We start from the raw sequence: 20,803 nt of genomic DNA, 5'->3' as shown, positions 1-20,803 counted from the left end.
GTGATGGGCGTAATAATGGCCCCCCGAAATATGTCCACGTCCTCGTTCCCAGAACCTGTGACTATGTTACCTTGCATGGCAAAAGGGGCTCTGCAGGTGGCATTAAGAACCTTGAGGTGGGAAGATTATCCTGGATTATCTGGTTGGCCCAATCTAATCACAAGGGATGTGATGATAGAAACAAAGTTTGGAGTGATGAGGGGCCATGAGCCAAGGAACGTGGCAGCCTCTAGAAGGTGGGAAGGCAAGGAAGTAGGGTCTCCCCAGCCCCTCCCACAGGAGCGCAGCCCTGTCGACACCTTGATTCTAGCCCAGGGAGACCCATATTGGACTCTGACCTCCAGAACTGTAACATAATATGTTTGTGTTGTTTAAGCCCCTAAGTTTGTGGCCATTTGTTACAACAGCGATCAGACACTCATACACAGCCCCTGCTTGTCTGATGGTGGCAGTCTCCCTCCTCCCTGCTAGAGATGATTTCACTTCTCCACAGCTAATGCTTGTGGCGTGTTGTTATAATCTGGGCATTGTGCTACGGGCTAGCGATTTAGGTCACTTACCCTTTTTTAAGGAACTCTGTGAAGTAAGCACCACGATCTCCATTTCATAGCAAGGAACCAAGGGATGCTGAGTCACTTGCCCAGAGTCTCACAGGTAGCTAGAGACGCTGGGACTTTGTGGCCTGATTCCAGTGCGCACGGATGCCTTGGTCCTGCTCATTAACAGTCATAACCAGGGTCATTTATCGAGCATTAACCCCACATCCCACCCCAGCCTGAGTACTTTACATACGTCACCCTTAGTGCACAGATGGCAAGGCTGGGCAGGAGGTGTTATTATCTGCACTTTATGGATAAAGAAACTCAGAGAGGGTGAGCAACTCCCCTCCTGCAGGTAAGCCGAGCTGGGATGCAGACCCAGGCCGGTCTGGCCCCAGGCCTGTGCTGACTGTGGAGCTCTTAAACATGGTGCCACAGGACCAGAGCCAGGAGGTTTCCGTCTCCATCAGCTTTATTGTCAGCTCATCATGATGTATCGACTCTGCACAGAAATCCATGACATCTTTCAGGTCTTATATTTGCGCTTCACAGGAAGTAATCTGTGCACATCATCTTGGATGACTGTCTCTGTCACTCAATAACAGGGATAGATGGAGACAAGCCACAAGTCTAGGTCGAGCTGACGGGGGTTCTTTTGTCACCCAAGGACAAGACAAGACATAGGCTTCGGACGGGTCCGTGGTAGCCCTTGAAATTGCCATGTCCTGACCCCTTTGCAAACTTGAAAATACTATAGCGTATCATTTTTCCCATAAAATGCTTTCAATTTTATCTGAATTCTTTAATAAACCCTTCTCATGAGTTGATAAAGACAATACGCTAATTTAGAGAGGGGCTCTCTTAAATCTCTTCTTTCTCATCACCAGCACCACCCGCTGGGAAAGCATTCTTTGTAGTCTTTTGGAAAATCACTTTCCCCGGAATATCTGCATTTGTGGAAGTGACACTGTGACCCTGGGCTGTGGGGATGGGGCCACACAGACTCTCATCATTACCCCACCGTCTTGTGTTTGACTCACATTCCTGCAATAGCAGCGAGACGCCCAGGCAGACGTCCTCATACCGCTGGTTTGCCTCACAGACTGCTTTGTTCTTCTACCCAGCTTTCCGCGAGGTGTGCGGGGCAGGCTGGCTGGATGAGGAAATTCCGTAGAGCGATTCCGTAGACTCGTCCATTGTTTTCAAGCTGGTGGATGGTAGCCAGGACCAGAGCCCAGGTTCTACAGTTCTTGGCCCACTGCCTTGTGCTTTTGGATCTGATGATGTTCTCGGCTATCGCTGTGGCCGATATTTATGTGGAGGGTGGTCTACGGTGTCTCGTTTATCCTCACGGATATCATCACAAAATTATCCTCAGATATTCCAAAGCAGTTTCAATATCAGTGTCTGAGTCGCTCAAGACTCCTTCTAAAATGATTGTGTTAAGAGGTTGGATGAAAGTCGATCTTGCAAGTTCAGGCTTTCTTAACTCCAGCGCTGTTGAGGAATCCATAGAAGTGACCCTTCTGCTGGGTGTAAACTCAGGACGTGGGTGAATGTGTGAGGGCTGAACTTGTTCAATTATTCCTGAGTCTGGGAACATAAACAATGGTATGGAAGAAGGAATCTTGCAGCCTGATAAACTAAGTAATAAGGAACTCAGAGCCTCCATGGAGGGGTGGAGTGAATGAGGGAAACAGACAAGGTTTTATCAAGGGTCAGAGTACACTGGATTCACTATTGGTTCATATAATACTTGAGTAGATGACATTAAATTTTATAGTAAAGTTATATACTCCATTTTATCCTTTCGTATACTAAAAAATAGCAATATTATCTCCCTTTGCCTAGGATTACGGGACAACCAGTACAGTCCCCTCGATCACTTTGCCCTTAAAAATCTCCAGTCTGATGTTCCAGAGAAGAAATCTGACTTCACTGAGGTAACATATGTTTCTAACTTCTAGAGTAGTCAGCGAAATGCAGCTAATTGTAAAACATGGACACCAGACTACTTGTTATGTGTTTGCATTTTATTTTGTTTAGTCAAAAAGGGAATCAACGCAGCAGAAAATCTCACCATCAATGACTAAGACTTTACGTTAAAGTATGCAGTGTGTATTCAATCAGTCCTTTATAATCTTGACCTATAATTTGTAGATTTGCAGTATCAAAAGAGAGTATGGTGATTGAATCTCAATTTTAAACCATAATTAATCTACTGGAGAGAGAGGATGATGCCATTTGGCATTGTGAAGGTGGAGAAGAGGTAATTTGAAATCTAAGTTACCACAGGCCGTTATAACTGCAAAAAGTGTCAGTAGTCTCATTGGGGGAAGAAAATTAGAGGTCATATTTACAAAATGAAATGTTTCTGATTCTAGACAATAAAAAACTCTGTACACAGTGGTAGTATTGACAATGTATCACATGCCAGGCTCTGTCTAACTGACTCATTTCGTCCTTCCCATGATCCTGGGAGGGAGGTACCGTGGGCTCTCCATATCCACAGGTTCTTCATCTGCGGGTTCACTCAACTGCCGATTGAAATTATTTGGGAAAAAACTTCCAGAAAGTTCCGGAGAGCAAAACTTGAATTTGCCACACGCCAGCAACTATTTGCATAATATTTACATTGTATTTGGTGTTATGAGTAATTTAGAGATGATTTAAAGTATGCAAGAGGATGTGCGTAAGTTATATGCAAACACTCTGCCATTTTATATAAAGGATTTGAGCATCCCTGGATCTTGGTATCTGAGGGGGTTCCTGGAACAAATCCCCCTTGGATACCGAGGGACAACTGTACTGTTATTATACCTATTTTGCAGATGAGAAAATTAAAGCTTCAATAGCTCCAGTAGTTGACTTGACCCAAATCTCGCAGCTCACAAGCTGTCTGGCTCCAGAGCTTCTGTTCTGATCTTGCCCTAAAGGGCTGGCATAGACAAAGGCTCACTCCAGTGAACAGAACTGAAAACATGGACTTTCCTGCCTGAAAGAATTGTCTGAAGTGTTACCGTTTACAAGGCATCTCTTGTCTTTCACAAATGAAATTCTGCCTCCAACTTTTGTAATTATAAGAGAGGGTGGAATTGTAAGAATTGATCCTTCATAACATTAAAGTAGCGAGGGTATCTGTAAAAAATAATTTGCCCCCTAAATGCTTATCTTAGGGATTATCCTTTGATTTAGCTTTGCGTTTAAGAAAGTTCAACATTTCCTCAGAGACCCCAGGCCTGAAATCTCACATGATGGAGAAAAGACACTATTCTGGGACCTGAGACTTAGTCATCAATATTTAAAGCCATTTCTATGTGGAACACGGAGCTCCCTGTCTGAAGATGCAGAGATGGGTGGCACTAATTAATGTGTTCCCTGAGAACAGGAGCAGAAAGCCCAGGTTGCAGGGAGGGAATGAGTTGCAGGAGCCGTGGACCATCGAGAGCCACCCCTGGCAGGAGATGCCCCGTTAAGAAGGGGAGGATAATGTGAAGGTCAACTGCTCCTTTTTTTTTTTAAAGCAAGATACCATCTGAAGATCTTTCCCATCTGTTTTTCACATTGAGCTGGTAAAGCTCAGCATTTTCCTGTTGATGTTAAAATTAATCAGTTTGGTCATTAATGATATAGATCTCTGGGGCCATGTGGCTGGGTCTCTGTAACGCGCCCACGCACACATTCACATAGTCACACTTGGTTATTATCTGTGACTGAGTTAACGCCCAGAAACCATACCTTCTAAGCATCTGCTCTGTAGTGATCTGGCTCGTCTGCTCTGATCACAGCAGCAGTGTGACTTTCACATTTCCCTCCTACCTTCGAGCTTCTAAAGCTTGTCCCTGTGTGTGTGTTATAAGGATGCTGTAAGATGATGAAACACTCCAGCCGGATGCCCTTCCTTTGTAACCGCCGTGAGTCTCTGCCTCTCCTCCAGAGCCCGCACAAGACTGATCGCTTTTCCTTTCAAATTCATCGAAGCCATAGAAGTGGTATTCAGCCACTTCTCCAGCCAAGTGATTGCTTAAAAGGAATGAAATATGGAACAGAGTTTTCTTTCTTAAAAAACAATGTTTAAATTTTCCCTATAACAAAAATAATGGCAACTTCATACAGACACTTAGGAAAATACAGGAATATAGAAATAAGAAAATATGTATATATTTCTTTCCCTTATTTTTCCCATGCATTTTTAGACATAAGACTGTAATGTATATCAACATTTATAGCTTTCTTTTATTACATAACATCACTGGCAACTTCCCGTATCATTTAAATTCTTTGTAATCTTTATTTATTTTTATTTTTATTATTATTTTTTTTTTTGCGATACGCGGGCCTCTCACTGCTGTGGCCTCTCCCGTTGCGGAGCACAGGCTCCGGACGCGCAGGCTCAGCGGCCATGGCTCACGGGCCCAGCCGCTCCGCGGCACGTGGGATCTTCCCGGACCAGGGCACGAACCCGTGTCCCCTGCGTCGGCAGGCGGACTCTCAACCACTGCGCCACAAGGGAAGCCCTGTAATCTTTATTTTTAATTTCAACAGAATATGATGCAGTCATGCATGCCATGATTTACTTGCCCAGTCCCCTTTTAAAGTTCATTTAGATTCTTGCCAGGTTTTCACTGTAATACATTACACTGCATTGAATCTTTTGGATTCTAGTAAATGTGTGGAAAGATAAAAGTTGCAGGATGGAGAGGGGGAAAATCTCCAATTTTTCTTTTTTTAAAAATTTTAATTTATTTATAAATTTTTATTGGGATATAGTTGATTTACAATGTTGTATTAGTTTCAGGTGCACAGCAAAGTGAATCTGTTATACATATACATATATCCACTCTTTTTTAGATTCTATTCCTATATAGGTCATTACAGAGTATTGAGTAGACTTCCCTGTACGATACAGTAGGTCCTTATTAGTTATCTATTTTATATGTAGTAGTGTGTATGTGTTAATCCCCGTCTTCCAATTTCCAATTTTTCCATTTTGTCTTAAAACCATCTTTCCCTATTGTTACATACCAGAGTGAACCCATACATTTGAAAACACTATTAACATTCAGGATGAAATACCACTATGTTGGCAGATTACCTAGTGATGATGATACTAGATCAACCCAGTGGGGGTAAGCATGCCTGCAGCTAATGCAAAGGTAACTTCAGTTTGTATCTGTGGAGAGACAGGACCAAAGGCTCCACTGGCAAATACAGTTGTACGCTGCAGAACAGCTATGGAAAAGGAAAGAACTGTCTCATGGAGAAAAATACAGGTTTCAAAGCTATAGATTGGATTCGGTGCTTATCCTTTAGAGAAATAAATTGTTACAGGAATGGAAGCATCCTAACTCCCGTGGTTCAGGATATGATTTCCCTGATCATCTGCTGTTTATCTCTCTCTTACTGCAATTTATGAAAGGGAGTCCTTCTTAGTAATATGCCTTAAAGCATAAATATAAAGTTAAAAACAGTCAATAAAATGAATAGAGCTATGAAAGCAGTTACCAGCACTACAAAATCATGCTTGAAACATTTAAAAGAAATCAATATCTTAAAGCAACATTTATGAAAGAGAGAGTGTACAAAGGTAGTGTCGTGTGGTGTTGGTCAGGACATGGATGATTGACTACAAAAGCCAGACACAAACCCCAACTCTTTTCATCTGACCTCTCTCTGACCTTGAATGTTCTAAATACAAGATTATTTATCTAATCTTAAATACAAGAGTATTTTCTTCCTTTCAAATCGAATCTTACATCAGTTAATTTTATTTTAGATAAAAGACATCTTTTTTTCAAAGCCATGTTCAGTTATCAAAGGACAGATGGAGTGACACCTTGAAATAGCTTAATTGGGGAAGGTATTTGATATAAAAGATGTGCTTACTTTTTAAGAAAATTTGTCCTGTTTTAAAAGTAGTTGGTGGATAGGAATATCAAGTAGCCCCTCTGCCTCATCTCTTTCTTGGCTTCCCAGCTCCAGAAGAAGTGCAGGACCCAAAGTGATGTCGTGTAGTCTGTTACGGACAGAATCGTGGCCCCTCAAATTTATATGTTGGAGTCCTGACTCCAGAACTTCAGAATGCATATTTGGAGGCAGGGTCTTTAAAGAGGTGATTAAGGTTAAGTGAGGTAGTTAGGTAGGATGGGCCATAATCCAATACAACTGGCGTCCTTATAGGAAGAGATTAGGACATAGACACACGCAGAAGGAAGAAGATGTGAAGACACAGGGAGAAGGCTCAGAGGGAACCAACCCTGCTGACACTTTGACCTTGGACTTCTATCCTCCAGAACTGTGAGAAAATAAAATTTCTGTTGTGTAAGCCACCCAGACCGTGGTACTCTGTTATAGCAGCCCTGGCAAACTGATACTGATTTTTAAGAGGTTAGACCTTATCTTTAGTTATTTAATAGATCTCAATGAGAAAATAAAATTTCATAAATAGAACTTCCCATACAAGTGTATGATATAGATTGAAGGGCAAAGAGTGTAGTGTTTCCTTTTTAATTTCTCTCAGTTTATTGGTGGGGGCTTTTGTCAAAGCTGAGTCTAAACACCTGAAAAAACTCAGTAGAATTTAACCTAATAATCCCTGGCCTGGCAATCTGATGACCTGCTTGATGTTATGTCCGGTCTGTTAATTCCACGAGTCCAGGAAGTTCCCTCAGCACCCAGCACAGAGCCTGGCACATAGTAGGTGCTCAATAAATATTTGTCTGATGAGTGAATAAATAAATGGTTTGACCATGACTCTATGTTATGAATAACAGAATTTGCATCTAAAATACTTTCATTCTACATTCACATTCACAAAATTTCACTGTATTGGGTATGTAGTGGGTTATGCAACTCAAACTCAAATGCATTCATTATAAACTCCTGTGAAATATGTATAATTTTGATATAAATACCCCCTCATTCCTCCATAGGTTTGATTATATCAAATATCCACTGATTTCTGCTAACTCACAGGACAAGTCATACCCTGGAGTTATATAACATGTTCATATCCTGAGAGGTACTTTCACACCCATCATTGGTTTTGATTTCCACAACTTCCGTATGAGGTAGAGAAGGCAAACAGATATTTCTTTGGAACTGGGCTTCCTTCAGCATTGATCCCCCAGGAACGGTGTCACCCTGACATCCTGAGCAGTGACGGAGCTTCAGCAATAAGTTCAGCTTCACACCATTCATTATGTCTCTTCCCTTATCTGTTTGCGTTGGATGGGATCAAAGTCACAGTAGCACTTGCCAGCCCTAAGGTAATGAAATGGTGGTTGATTCTCTGCCCGTCCTTCTGGGCCTCTAGGACCTCCTGCTGTAATGCCCACAGCCCCACCACAGCCCCGAGGGCGTCTGTCCAGTGTGGGTGGCCCCAGGCTCCGGGTCGTGGCTCCCCGACTCAGCTCAGGTGTGCGGTAAGGTTGATGTAGCCAGAGTCAGTGCCCTGTCTGCCCTTGTTCCAGGCTGAGATGGCCTTAACTCGTTCCCAGACACACACCCCTTGTTTCTGACACTCATTGTTTATATCAAGGCCAAGGCCCTCATGGGATCTTGAGCCTAAAGGGTGGGGTACCCTCTTAATGTTGGAGACCAGAGTACGAGGAAGCCTGGCGTCCCCAAAAGAATTACTGTTTGCTCCTTGCGGTATAGCTGTGGAATCCAAAGCCGCCTCCAAGGTCCTGTGGCCAGTCTGGGAGCCCCAGGCTCAGGAGGGACTCCAGGAGGTCCAGGTTCTGGCCCAGCACCCTTTCTGTCTTGTCTGTGCAGAAGAATCACCTGGCAGACCCTTAAAAATACGACTTCTGGGCCTTATGCCCTGAGATCCTGATTCACCTTAGGGCTTCAGAGGGGAGGGTTTAGAAATCTGCATAAAATGCTGATTTAAATCCTAGGTGTTTTCTATGCAGGTGATCACTGGCCCAAACTTTGGGAAACAATGCTCTCTAAGACCAATGCTGCCCAGTTTCCAAGATGGGTATTTGTTTTCAAAGACCAGTGTCAAAGGAGTTCCTTCTGGGTGTGACTATGCACTTTGCAGATTGCGCGGGAACAACTATTATCAGAACGAAATTTAACTAAAACGGGAGCGATAGTGTTCAAGTCAAACAGCCTGGGGTTGGTACCAGGTGAACTTCAGTTTTCTTGTGGGTAAACAACAGCCATGGAACGTGCTAGGTGGAGGGTGGGGAGAGAGACAGAGGGGGAGGGGAGAGGGAGGTGCCTCAGGCGTCCAGGTGGCTCTCAGCATTGCTGGCCTATGCAATCAACTGGAAGCTTTTAAAAGCCCGGATGCCTGGGGCCCCACCCCCAAGGATTCTAGTGTAATTGTTGGAGATGAGGCCTGCGCGTTGGGGTTTTTACAAGCTCGCGGGTGGCTCGGGTGTGTAACCTGGGCTGAGAACCGCTGAAGAGGAGGCCCTATCTTGAAAGAGGAGGTATCAAGCAGAGCCCGGCTTACACTGGTCATCTGGAAAAAGGTAGCCATGGTGGGGTTTTTTGTTTTCTTTTGTTTTCTTTTTTTTTTTTGCGGTACGCGGGCCACTCACCGCTGCGGCCCCTGCCGCTGCGGAGCACAGGCTCCGGACGCGCAGGCCCAGCGGCCATGGCTCACGGGCCCAGCCGCTCCGCGGCACGCGGTATCCTCCCGTACCGGGGCTCGGACCCGCGTCCCCTGCATCGGCAGGCGGACTCCCAACCACTGCGCCACCGGAAGCCCCAGCCATGGTGTTTTGACTTTTTAAAAAATGATTTTCAAAATGATGCTCCTATCCATTTCTTCTTCTTCACCTATCTCTCGTCATCTTTTGAATTTGCAACTTACCACGTATCTTTATTATTTATTTTTAATTTTTATTTTATATTGGAGTATAGTTGATGTACAATGTTACCATGTATCTTTCAAATATAACAACGTGTCAGGTGATGAAGAATGCCAGGAAAGCAAGAAAGCAAAGGACAAAACAGGAAGGACCAGCTGCCCCTCTTCCCCTGTCTAATAGTAAGGACCACTGAGTAATAGTAAGGACGCAGTGAGTAAGGACTGGTGGGCTAACATCACATGAGTGAGGGTCTTCCCATCAGAAGCCCAGCTGGAGGAGAGCATTCCCCTAGTTGAGTAAATGAATTCATCCTGCTCTAAAGACAAGGCCACTGTGCTTTCTTATCCCATCTTAGGAAACGATAATAATCTGCTCTCATGAAACGCAGGCCCTCCCCCTTTTTGAAAAGACCGGCAGTCCCATGACTCTGTCAGCATTTCTCAAAGTGTGTTCCCTGGATCCCCTATATCAGGGTCCCAGGGATGTTGGTTAAAATGCAGATGCCTGGACCCTACCCACAGATCTACAGAATCAAAGTCTCTGCAGCCTGAGGAACCTGCAAGGGTAGCATCTCAGGTGCTTCTCAGGTACCTTTGAGAACTGCTGCTTAAGTGCTAAGCGCCAGTTATGCCTTCAGGCTCCTGAGGTGAAGACTCTGCAGGCAGCGTGCGGTGAGCAGTTCCCAGGGTTGTTTTGGGTGCTGCGCGGTTCACGCAAGGGTTCATTTTAAGCATGTAGGTTAATGAAGGTCAACATAGAGGCTCAGGATCCTGCATTCACTAGTGCTGGAGGCACTCAGGCTCCCGGGTCGCTTTCTGCGCTGCTTCGTGCACCCACGTAATGAAAACAAAATGAGGGCAGCCTTCCTCCTGGTCTCAGCCTGGCTAGATGCCTTATTAAAAATCACAGCACGTTGTTTTGGACACACTAGTGATTTACTGTCAGGGCCATAGGATCTGCTGATTAGGAAGCAGGGTCTGTTGATTAGGAGGCATGCAACACCTTGATCATTATACTGGACAAAAACTCCTGCTTATGCAACTGAGCATTGAAATGCAGGAACATCGCATCTGTCTTGTTCCAAATCCCCACCCCCATCCCATTCTGTTATGAGATGGTCATCAGTGTGTTAGTCTGGGCAGTTGTCAAGCTTGGGCATTTGATTGCCATTGTTTTGAGTTCTGGACTTTGACCCCTGTGATGCCAAGCCTGAGTGAGTGACTGAATTCCAGTCTAGACCAGCAAAGGTGGAAGGTTGTGCTGGGGAGTTGGGGACTGAGGGTTGGGCGGGGCTCCTTGGAATCACAGTTACTGTTTGCATGGAGGAGCATGGGCTCATCTCCCATGTACCTGTGCCCCCAAATCCCAGCCCTCCTCCAGAATCCTGTCTTCCCGCTTCTGTGAGGCTGTGAACCTGTATTCAGGTGCTCCTGGGCCTGGTGAAGGTGATTATCGAAATTTGGCGATCCCCATGGACACAAACACCGTTAAATAAACTAAGAACAGACGCCCAGCAGAGAAAAACTAATTCCCCAGTCAGAGGAATTTTCCCAGAATGTTTAATCATTTCACAAACAGATCTGGGTTTCCTGCCCTTCAGATGCTCAGAGGTGTTGGGTGTCAGGTGCGTGTTGAAAGGCCTGAGATGAGAAACACTTGAGTGTTAGGAACAAAGATCTCCAGCATCTTCCTGGCCCTTGAACGAGTTCCCTGCCTGCATTACAATGAACTGCTTGAATAATTGCCGTCTTTTTCCATTTGCAGGGGACTCTGGCATCTCAGAACACAAAAATGATTTCATCCATAGTCATTTCACAGCTGATTGATGAGAATAAATCAAAAGAAAATGGGGCCGAGTTGCCTGTGCCGTGTGCGTATCCCATGAAGCTATCGCTGGCTAATCGCAGCGGAGTCACTATTAACAGGGCCTTCGAGTTCCTTCCCGGTAGACTAGGAATTCAGACGACGGTGGGGGAGCGAGGACCTGCGACAGAGCTGCCGCGCAAGGAGGAGAAGCCGTGCGGTGGCTCCCAGAAGGGATTTGCTTCCATCACCATCACGGCCAGGCGCGTGGGGCCCCCTGCCAGCACCCTGGTGTGGGAGGCTGTCGGGGACCCGCTCTGCATCAAGTGCAGGGCCCAGGATGCTCTGCTTGGGGACCCCTCTACTCTGGCTGGTGGTGCCGATGCAAGTCGGCACCATGGACCTTTCACCTGTACAGAATTCTCCAGAAACAGCTCTGTGATGGGGCTGAAGATCCCTGAAGCCCACGCACGGCTGTGTGAGGGACACGAGTACTGGATCACCAATGTGGACAGCAGGGAGGACCATTCTTCTCCAAGCACCCCACGGTCACAGGAGGGAAAGAGCCCGCTGGTGTTCAGCTCCTGTGTCCATCTCAGAGTGTCTCAGCCGTGTCCAAATTCCGTCTACTATCTGGACAGGTCCCTGTCTGTCCCCATTGAGCCACCTCGACTTGCTGGCCCTAAGATGCACAGATCCGTTCTGTCCCTCAACCTAAATTGCAGTTCACACAGACTGACACCAGATGGCGTAGATGGCACAGCTAACGGAGAGCCAATAAGCAGCGCCTTGAAGCTGGAGCTCACGGAGGGAAACCAAAACCTCCTAGGCCCTCGCTGGAACCTAGGTTTGCAAGAAAGTTTCTTGAAGGAAAACCCATCGTTGGGGCGGGTACATTTGGGGACCGCGGGAACCGGCATGTGTCCTTGGAGAGGCTCTCCTTCACTGGAAAATACAGCTGCGGGAAGTAACCAGGTCACTGTGAGAAAAGGGAAGGAGGACCACGCAGCTCGTTGTCACACCGGTGGTCATGGTCACGCCAAGCAACTGTCCATTCACATCCCGGGCTGGAGCTACACGGCAGGTGAGTGACACTCCCATCCTCCCCGCCACCAAGTGCAGACCCCTCCCCACTTCAGGTAATTGGTGTGATTGCCAAGGTGCGTAGTGGGTGAGTTTCTTCTACGTAACTTATTCCAAGAAGCAGTTCTCAGTAGTTGCTTCATCTACTCCACTCAGAGTTGACCGCTGATAGCTCCGTGTTGATGTCTGGTTTGGATAGATTTTCTTAGATGATGCTTTTGTAGATCATGAAAGGCCTTCCCTCAAACTTTTGTTTCCATCAGTAGCTCCAGACCATATATAATGAGTAGGGGATTCTACCCCAAGTGAAGTTCATTTAGGCCCTTGTCATTCCAAAACAGGATGAGAAGAGCCAGGGGCTGTCCACTCCCAGATGTTTTGTCCCTCTGGTATGAAGATCTGCACATCTGGAAGTCTCCAGAGTTCTGCACTTTTAACTTTTCAATCGGGTAGTTGATGCTGATGGGTTGGCCTTAGAAACCTAGACCACAAAGCTCAATAATGGAGTGTTTGTGTGTGAGGGTGTGTATAGTCATTATGGGACATCTTCTAAAAGAGGCAAACCTGGGACTCTCCACACCAAACAGCAGAAGCGGTAGTTTTCTGATTCTTGAGTTGTGTTTTCTGGGGCAACTCGGCTAGGATTTGATACCTTTCCGCCACGGCCAGGGCCAGGCAGAATTCTCAAGGTCAGCTGTCCTGGGCACCCTTTACCTTTCTTGGGAGATCGGGGGTAGAGGGGGGAACAGGCCTTAGCCAGAGGCCAGACTTCTCTCCTTCCCCGTGTACACTTCCGCAAGAGATTCTGGGTTACGAATTAGTGACTTTCCACTTGGGGGAAATATTCAAATATAATAGTGGTAAAATTGAAAATGTGGCATATGCATAATAATTTTACAGTGCAATTTTTGTCCATTAAAAGCTTTATTAATTAATAAAAATGACTGTAAAACAGTTTAAAGCTGTCATGTGCGTAGAAATGTTAAATGATGCAATTTTAACAAGTGTATATATATTGAATGCTCAGAGATTTTTAAGGCAATTTGACATGGCTTTCAGACTGATTAGGCTGTTGAATGCATCTGAGTCTGGCAGACTTATTGCAAGAGGGGAAACATAAGCAGCCGTCAGTGTTGCAAAGCTGGGCTTCACTCTGGGTTTTAAAGACATTTCTCAAGCCAGCCATTTCTTCTTCCTCGTTGATGAAGAGTCTGGAAATATACGACCTACATTGCTGTATGCTCCCCCATTGAAGCATACCCTAGCCTTTGTGCTATGAAATGGTAACTTGGATTTATAGCACTTTCACCAAAGGAGCCTTAAAAGTCACCAGCGCCAGATCTCAAACATTCATCTCAGAGGAGGGGAGCGGATGAGCAGAGAAAATCCCTGCGTCTTATTTTTGGCTTTGGCGCAGACAAGATTTTTGATTGTGACTTTGTGAGATGACTACTCCTATAATTGATTTTCTTAGGCAAAGAGTGCAAGTTAATTTTTACTTCCCATGGGCCGACTTCCCCCAGAATAGGTCTAATCCCAAAGATTCACCTGTGGAGCATTTGAGTGGCCCTAAAGCACGTGACCTCGTTCTACCATTTGAGGAAGGAGATATGTATGGCGGCCAGGTCACCTTTCTTAGAGTTGCTGATCTATTATTTTCCAGCACGTGGAATGTGGACATGCCACACTAACTGTGATTCTGTTTCCTCATCTGGGTAACTAGAGAAGGGGTTGGATTTGGTGTTCAATTTTTCAAGCTTAAGTTCCCCTTAAGCTTGAAAAAATTTCCGCTCTATTTTTCTGAGATGAAATCTATAAGGAAAAGGGGTTCCAGGTGACTCTGGGTCCCTCAGTCATGAAGTTCAAAGCTATACAACCTTGGGCTCACTGTTCAGGACACACGTGTCCATGTGTACAAATGCACACTCACACACACACACACGCACGCACGCATGCACACACACATCCCTGTACGGTTGTGCTCTCTCATTTAGAAACTAATTTGCGATGGAATGCATTTCTTCCCGGGTGATAAGAAAGCACTTCTTGTCCATGCTGTAGAATTCTTGCCTGAAATTTATAAGCACAACTCACAGATTCTAAGTACCACAGTCTGTCCTAGTATAATCTACACAAAGCTTCAAGGGTGAGCTCTGACCTTCAGTCTTGACAAAGCTTTTAAACCTTAATGCGAGTGCTTTCCAACAGTGGCGATGCTCATTAAAACTCCAATGAACTGTTTGTATTTTCTCATCTGAAACTGGAATCTTGTCTGAGACATTCTTGACAGCCTCCTGTGGCTACATGTGCTGTTAGTGGTCATCACACTTTATAGTTCCTGAATCTGATTCTTTGTATCTGAAAGATTCCAAAATGCAGAATGAGCGGTATCCTTGCTAGCCAACTTACATTCAGCTGCAAGGTAGGTGCAGCCTGGGAGATTCTACAAATGGAGGCAAAGCAATTTTAGCTCTAGTCATTGGGTCCTCTGACAGACAGTCCTATAAATTGTGTTGTTGAATGAGCCTCCAGGACACGCACCCAGAAAGATTGCTAAGATCAGGGAAAACGGGATGCCATCGAATGCTTTGTGCAGCGCAGACTGGCCGTGTCTGCTGGGAAGTAACATTTTTAACAGACCCAGGGGTACCTGTTCTCTTTTCAGAGACTGAGGGCTTGTGAATTGGTTCCCTCTTTGTTCCTTTCCTTGGTCCTTGTAAGTTTGTTACTTACGTCTCCACTGTTAGAAGCATCCTGCTAGCACCTGCTAGATGGACATTGTACAAATCCCTGCATCTGTTGTAAGGAAGAATGTCACCATCACCACCATCACCACCACCACCATCATCATCATCATCCTATCAATACCCACAACATTTGTGGAAATCCTAGATGCCAAGCCCTGGGCTGCTTCCACTGTATTTATTACTTTGAATCGTTCAAATCATTCTGTAAAGAGAACGCCATTATTCCTATTTTGCAGACAAGACAAACGGGGCTTGAAGATTAAATAACTTGCCAAGGCCACCTGGCCATGGAGTGCCAGAGCTGAGAACAGTCGTGTGTGTTTGGCTTGCACTGTGCCACCCTTGGTGACAGCCCAAAGTAGAGCAGGTAGGATGGTGGGGACTCTCTCAGTGGTGGGCCCCATCTCCGCTATCACCGTCAAAGGTGATGTTCAGAGACTGCTCACGGGCATATAAATAATACCAGCATTTGGTGCCCAGGTACCGTGGGTAAAATCTATTAGGAGAGTAAGCTACACAGTTAATTTCTAACTAAATGTAACAAGCCATGCCATTTGAGAGTTAAAACGTATTGGCTCAGAAATCCCTCCCAGCCTGAAATCTGTTCTCCTGGTGTTCTATGGGATGTACAGTGTTGATCTGAACGTTTCTCTCCTCACTGGGTGTTCCATGCCTAAACCAGTATTTTTTTTTTGAATAAATTTATTTATTTATTTTTGGCTGCGTTGGGTCTTCGTTGCTGCACAGGCCTTCTCTAGTTGCGGTGAGCGGTGGCTTCTCTTTGTTGTGGAGCACGGGCTCGAGGCATGCAGGCTTCAATAGTTGAGGCACACGGCCTCAGTAGTTGTGGATTGTGGACTCTAGAGTGCAGGCTCAGTAGTTGTGGCGCATGGCCTTAGTTGCTCCGTGGCATGTGGGATCTTCCTGGACCAGGGCTCGAATCAGTGTCCCCTGCATTGGCAGGCAGATTCTTAACCACTGCATCACCAGAGAAGTCCTGCTAAACCAGTATTGACTTCGATACGTTACTTACTGCCAGTTTCATTTCCTATTTGTGGCCAAGATCTGAAGCTTTCCCCTGTTCTAAGACAACCAAGTAGATAGAGCAAAACCACCTGATTTTGTTAGATGCTTTTGGAGAAGACACTGCTGAATGCACTGTTTGCCCACATCTGCCCCAGACACCAATGTTCTATGTGGACCCTCTGTCTTAGAATTGCTCTGGTGGCGTTGGTCTGGGAAGACCCCAGTGGAGTTTAGTATCACTAGTGGCCAAAGATGGGAATGACTGGAGAGGAAGAAGTCCCTGTCAGTTCACGGAAGGAATGCCGTGTTTACTAGTGTTCTGACGCGATAATCTAACACATTAGTAGTGAGTGAGGTTTAGTTCATGAAGAAAGCACGTACACCGCTCAAGGGAAGCCTACGGGACACTGCACGTACACATGCGAAGTCTACCAGAGAAGCGGGCGTTACACCCAGTTCCCCAAGCCCGTGAAGACTTCTTGCTAGAGATGCCAGAAGACATTTGAGGAGGAACCCTTGTTTTACAGCTGTGCTTTTTCTTTAATGATTAAGAACTGGGGTTGGCAAACTTTTTTTTTTTTTGGAAAGGGCCAGGTAGCAATTAAGTCAGGCTTTGCAGGCCGTGTGGTCTGTCTAGCAGCTACTCAGCTCTGCCATTGTAGAAGGAAAGCAGCCAAAGACAGTGCATAAATAAATGAACATAGCTCTATTCCAATAAAACTTTATTTACAAAACAGGCAGTGAGCTGTAATTTACCTGCTCCTTGTTGTCTATCCTCCAAGGCAAAGTTTACCCTGTTTGCCTATGTTCCACGTTGGAGTCTCTGGAAATCCAGCTCTGAGATGGAGATGAATGGGCATTTATTGTGCAGATGAATGGGCATTTAATGGACATTTATTATGCAGTGGGAATGGCACTTGTGGATGGGAAGGGAGGGAGGTATGGGCAGAGAACATGAGTGTTCTGTGATGCAGTCATAATGAAGGTCTTAGAGGGCTCTGAATTTAGGGTGGCCCTTCAGAGTTATTCTGATTGGGGGTGAGGAGGCTGGGCCTTTATAACCCTAGGAAGGGGATCTAAAGGGTGAGCCTTCCGGTTGCCAGAGTTGGGCTGGACTTCTGAGGACTGTCTTCCTGCAGGACTTCAAGCAACTGGGGGCAGGGTGGGTGGGCAGCTGCATCCTTTATTCCCAAGGGGGATCTGCGTGCGTCACAGCTCTTCTGCCGTTTAATCTACTCTCTCCACTCTGTGGCCTCAGAGATCTCTAAAACAAGTCAAGGATCTTGCAAGGCTGAACCTGGGGTAGTGGGGTGTGGACCTTAGCGCCTGTGTGCAGAGAATTCTGCTCTCCCACCCCGGGTGATTTTCGGGTTGGTTTGTTGGTGTTTTAACAGGCACTCCACACATCTAAGCTCTTTGGATTCCTCTGGCTTGTGCACTCTTCGCTGCCCCTCTCCCCAAAGGCACCCGTTTCTCTTTCTGCCCTCTCCGCCTTCGCGCTGCTGTTCCCTTTGCCTAGGAAAGCCCCCTTCTCTCTTCAGCAGGTGCTGATTCTTCTGAAGCCTTTGATGTTTTCTTGGCCTTCTGGGAAGGCTCTCACACTTCCTGACTGGTCCTACCCTTGATGTTTAATCATTCACTCAACAAATGTATACTGAGCAATGGCGCAGGAGCAGTGACTTGGAACAGGCTGGCAGTGGTGCTGAGAAGCGGTCAGACTGGAGGGTAAAGCCCGCCTGGTTGCCAGTGATCATATGGGTTGGCAGTGCCCGTGGTGACCGTAAGTGCCCGCAGGGTATATCTAACCCTCTGCAGGTTCCTGAGGCCACTCGCCTCTCAGTGATTCCCAACCAGAGGGGGACGTTTCCACCCCCTGCCAGTGCCTGGCCAGCACTCACACCAGGACTGCGTGCTCTTCTGCTGTGGGGGAGGTTTTGAGGACGAGGCGAACGATCTCAGGACGGTGCCTTCTTATTGGGAGTTTGTTAACAAGAGAATTGGGCAGAATGAGTGTGTGTGTTTTGTTTTATCATTAATAGCAAGAGAGGCTAGGGAGTGTTAGAATCAGCTGACAAATGGACAGTGAAACGGGACCCCTGGCATGCAGCAACAGCTGGAGCAGGGATGAGCAAACCTCAGCCCAGGGATTTACCGCCTGTTCTTGTAAATCCAGCTTCACTGGGACACAGCCGTGCTCGTTCATCCACACGCTGTTCTGTGGCTGCTTTTGCGCTGCGCAGCGAGTTGAGGGGTTGGGACAGAGACCGTGTGACCCACAAAGCCTGCAGTATTTACTACCTGAGCCTTTACAGGACAGGTGTGCCAGCCCTGCTCAAGGGCGAGCTCCGGGTGACTTTGGGCAGGTCTCTTCCCCCCATGGTCTCCACTTCTTCCTCTGTGGAACGAGAGATGTAAACCAGGTTCTCCCTTGAACTCTCCTCTCCTAGTCCATTAGTGTATTCACTTTTCTGGCTCTGGTTTTCTGTCACAATGTCTGTTTAGACAAGTCCAATTTTCAGGTAGGAGAGATGCTCAGAGTCTAGGGGCAAAGCTGTCTCCCCCTCGACCCCCATCACACTGTTTACTCTGGGTTCTCCTCTGCCTTTTCTCACCACTCCCTTCCTGGCTTCCTCTGATTCTTTCTTTCCCCTCCCCAGATGCAGGTGCTCACTAAGGTCCATCCTTGGCACGTGGATCTCCTGCCTCTTTTCATGTCAGCAGAAAGATCAGGCCTTTCTGCGTCATCCACCATCCTCAATAAGTGGTTGGGGCATGTGTCCAACCCTGGCACCTCCTGCTTGTGTCAGACCAGAGTCCCATCTAGAGAGCCTTCCCTCGCTCACGTGACATTCATTGTGGCAGCCATGGTTACCAGACCCTGGGTGAGCCTTTGGTTCCACGGAGCTGAAACGAAACCCAGGTGTGGTCTCCCCACCATGCAGGTTACAGTCTGGTGGGGACACGGACCTCCAACTGAGACCCCTAAAAACGTATGTCATTATAGATCGTGCTCAGTGCTCTAAGGGTAGGAGACGACCGTGAGAGAGCTCAACAAGGGAGGCTTCATTTAGAAGAGGGAGTTTGTCAAGGAAATATTTCTGAGGCAAGAACTTTTATTTTATTTTTAAAATTTTCATTGGAGTATAGTTGATTTACAATGTTGTGTTTCAGGCGTACAGCAAAGTGATTCAGTTATATTAATACATATATTCATGCTTTTTCAGATTCTTTTCCTGTATGGGTTATTACAAAATGTTGAGTAGAGTTCCCTGTGCTATACAACTGGTCCCTGTTGGTTATCTAGTTTATATGTAGTAGTGTGTGTATGTGATTCTCAAAGCATAGAAGTACGGGGACCAGCCTGTGTCAAGGTTTTGAGGCAGAGGTGAGCTTGGCATTTTGGAGGAGCTGAGAAGGCCAGTGTGGCTGCAACATAGCAAGTAGTGCCATGGGGCTGAAGCTCGAAGCTGGAGAGATGAGCTCGGGACATGGTTTGGGTTGGGGCTTTGAGACCAGAATAAGGATTTACAGTTTTCTCCTAACAGCAGTGAGATGCTATGATATAGTGTACGCTTTAAGAAGATCACTTGCTCATTGGAAGGTGAGGGATGGAAAGGGGGGAGATTATTGCCATGGAGTAGATGAGAACCATATTGGAGGCTTGAGAGGAGGGAAAAAGAGCCTGATGGTGGAATTCACAAGTCTTGAGTGTCAGCGAGGTCATGGGGGAAGTGGGGGGACGGCAAGGTTGACATCTGACCTTCCGGCTTGGGCACTGGGAGATTGGGGGGCTTCTAAAAAAGACTTCGTGTTTTTAGAGCAGTTTTAGGTTCGCAGCAAAGTTGAGGGGAAGGTATAGAGGTTCCCCATATACCCCACCTGCACACATTTACAGCCTCTCCTGCTATCAGCATCCCCACCAGAGTGGCGTATTCGTTACAACTGATGAACCTACGCTGACACATCATTATCACCCAAAGTCCATAGTTTTCATTAGGGCTCACTCTTGGTGTTGTACCTTCTGTGGGTTTAGGAAAATGTATAATGACACGTATCCACAATGATAGTATCATATAGAGTCTCTCACTGCCTAAAAATCCCCTGTGCTCCCTCTGTTCGTCCCTCCCCACCCAAACTCTGGCAACCACTGATCCGTTTACTGACTCCATAATTTCACCTTTTCCAGAATGTCATATACTTGGAATCATACAATATGTAGACTTTTCAAACGCTTTTTTCACTTACTAATACGCATTTAAATTTAAATTTCACTTACTAATATGCATTTAAATTTAAATTTCTTCCATGTCTTTCCATTGTGTACCAGCTCATTTCAAGCACTGAATAATATTCCATTGTCTGGATGTACCACATTTTATTAATCCATTGACCTAAACAAGGATGTCTGGATTGCTTCCAAGTTTTGGCAAGTATCAGTAAAGCTGCTGTAAACATGCATGTGCAGTTTTTTGTGTGGACATAAGTTTTCAGCTCCTTTGGGTAAATACCAAGGAATGTGATTGCTGGATCATAAGGTAAGAGTACGTTTGGTTTAGTAAGAACCTGACAAACTGTCTTCCAGAGTGGCTGCACCATTCTGCATTCCCACCAGCAATGAATGAGAGTTCCTGTTGCTCCACATCCTTGTCAACATTTGGTAGTGTCCGTGTTCTGGAGTTGGGCTAGTCTAATAGTTCCATAGTGTATCTTGTTGTTTTAACTTGCATTTCTCTGATGACATATGGTGAGAAGCATCTTTTCATTTGCTTATTTGCCA

At 46.0% G+C, this 20,803-nt stretch overlaps 1 protein-coding gene across 2 annotated transcripts in view; it reads left to right on the top strand.

The window, feature by feature from the left end:
* Nucleotides 1-20,803, top strand: part of C14H10orf90 (chromosome 14 C10orf90 homolog) — a 233,815-nt gene that overhangs the window by 149,708 nt on the left and 63,304 nt on the right. Inside the window, exons 2-3 of one of the 2 annotated variants that reach the window (XM_049696760.1) lie at nt 2,391-2,482; nt 11,132-12,254. In XM_049696760.1, the coding sequence (XP_049552717.1) occupies nt 11,159-12,254 (1,096 nt within the window). In that variant the 5' untranslated portion in view covers nt 2,391-2,482; nt 11,132-11,158. The remainder of the gene's footprint in view (nt 1-2,390; nt 2,483-11,131; nt 12,255-20,803) is intronic. The other variant, XM_033420742.2, reaches the window with a different exon arrangement.

The sequence above is a fragment of the Orcinus orca genome, chromosome 14, assembly GCF_937001465.1.
Source record: "Orcinus orca chromosome 14, mOrcOrc1.1, whole genome shotgun sequence".
Taxonomy (NCBI): domain Eukaryota; kingdom Metazoa; phylum Chordata; class Mammalia; order Artiodactyla; family Delphinidae; genus Orcinus; species Orcinus orca.
The sequence above is the reverse complement of the archived record's forward strand: the minus strand, read 5'-3'. Positions and strand labels throughout refer to the sequence as shown.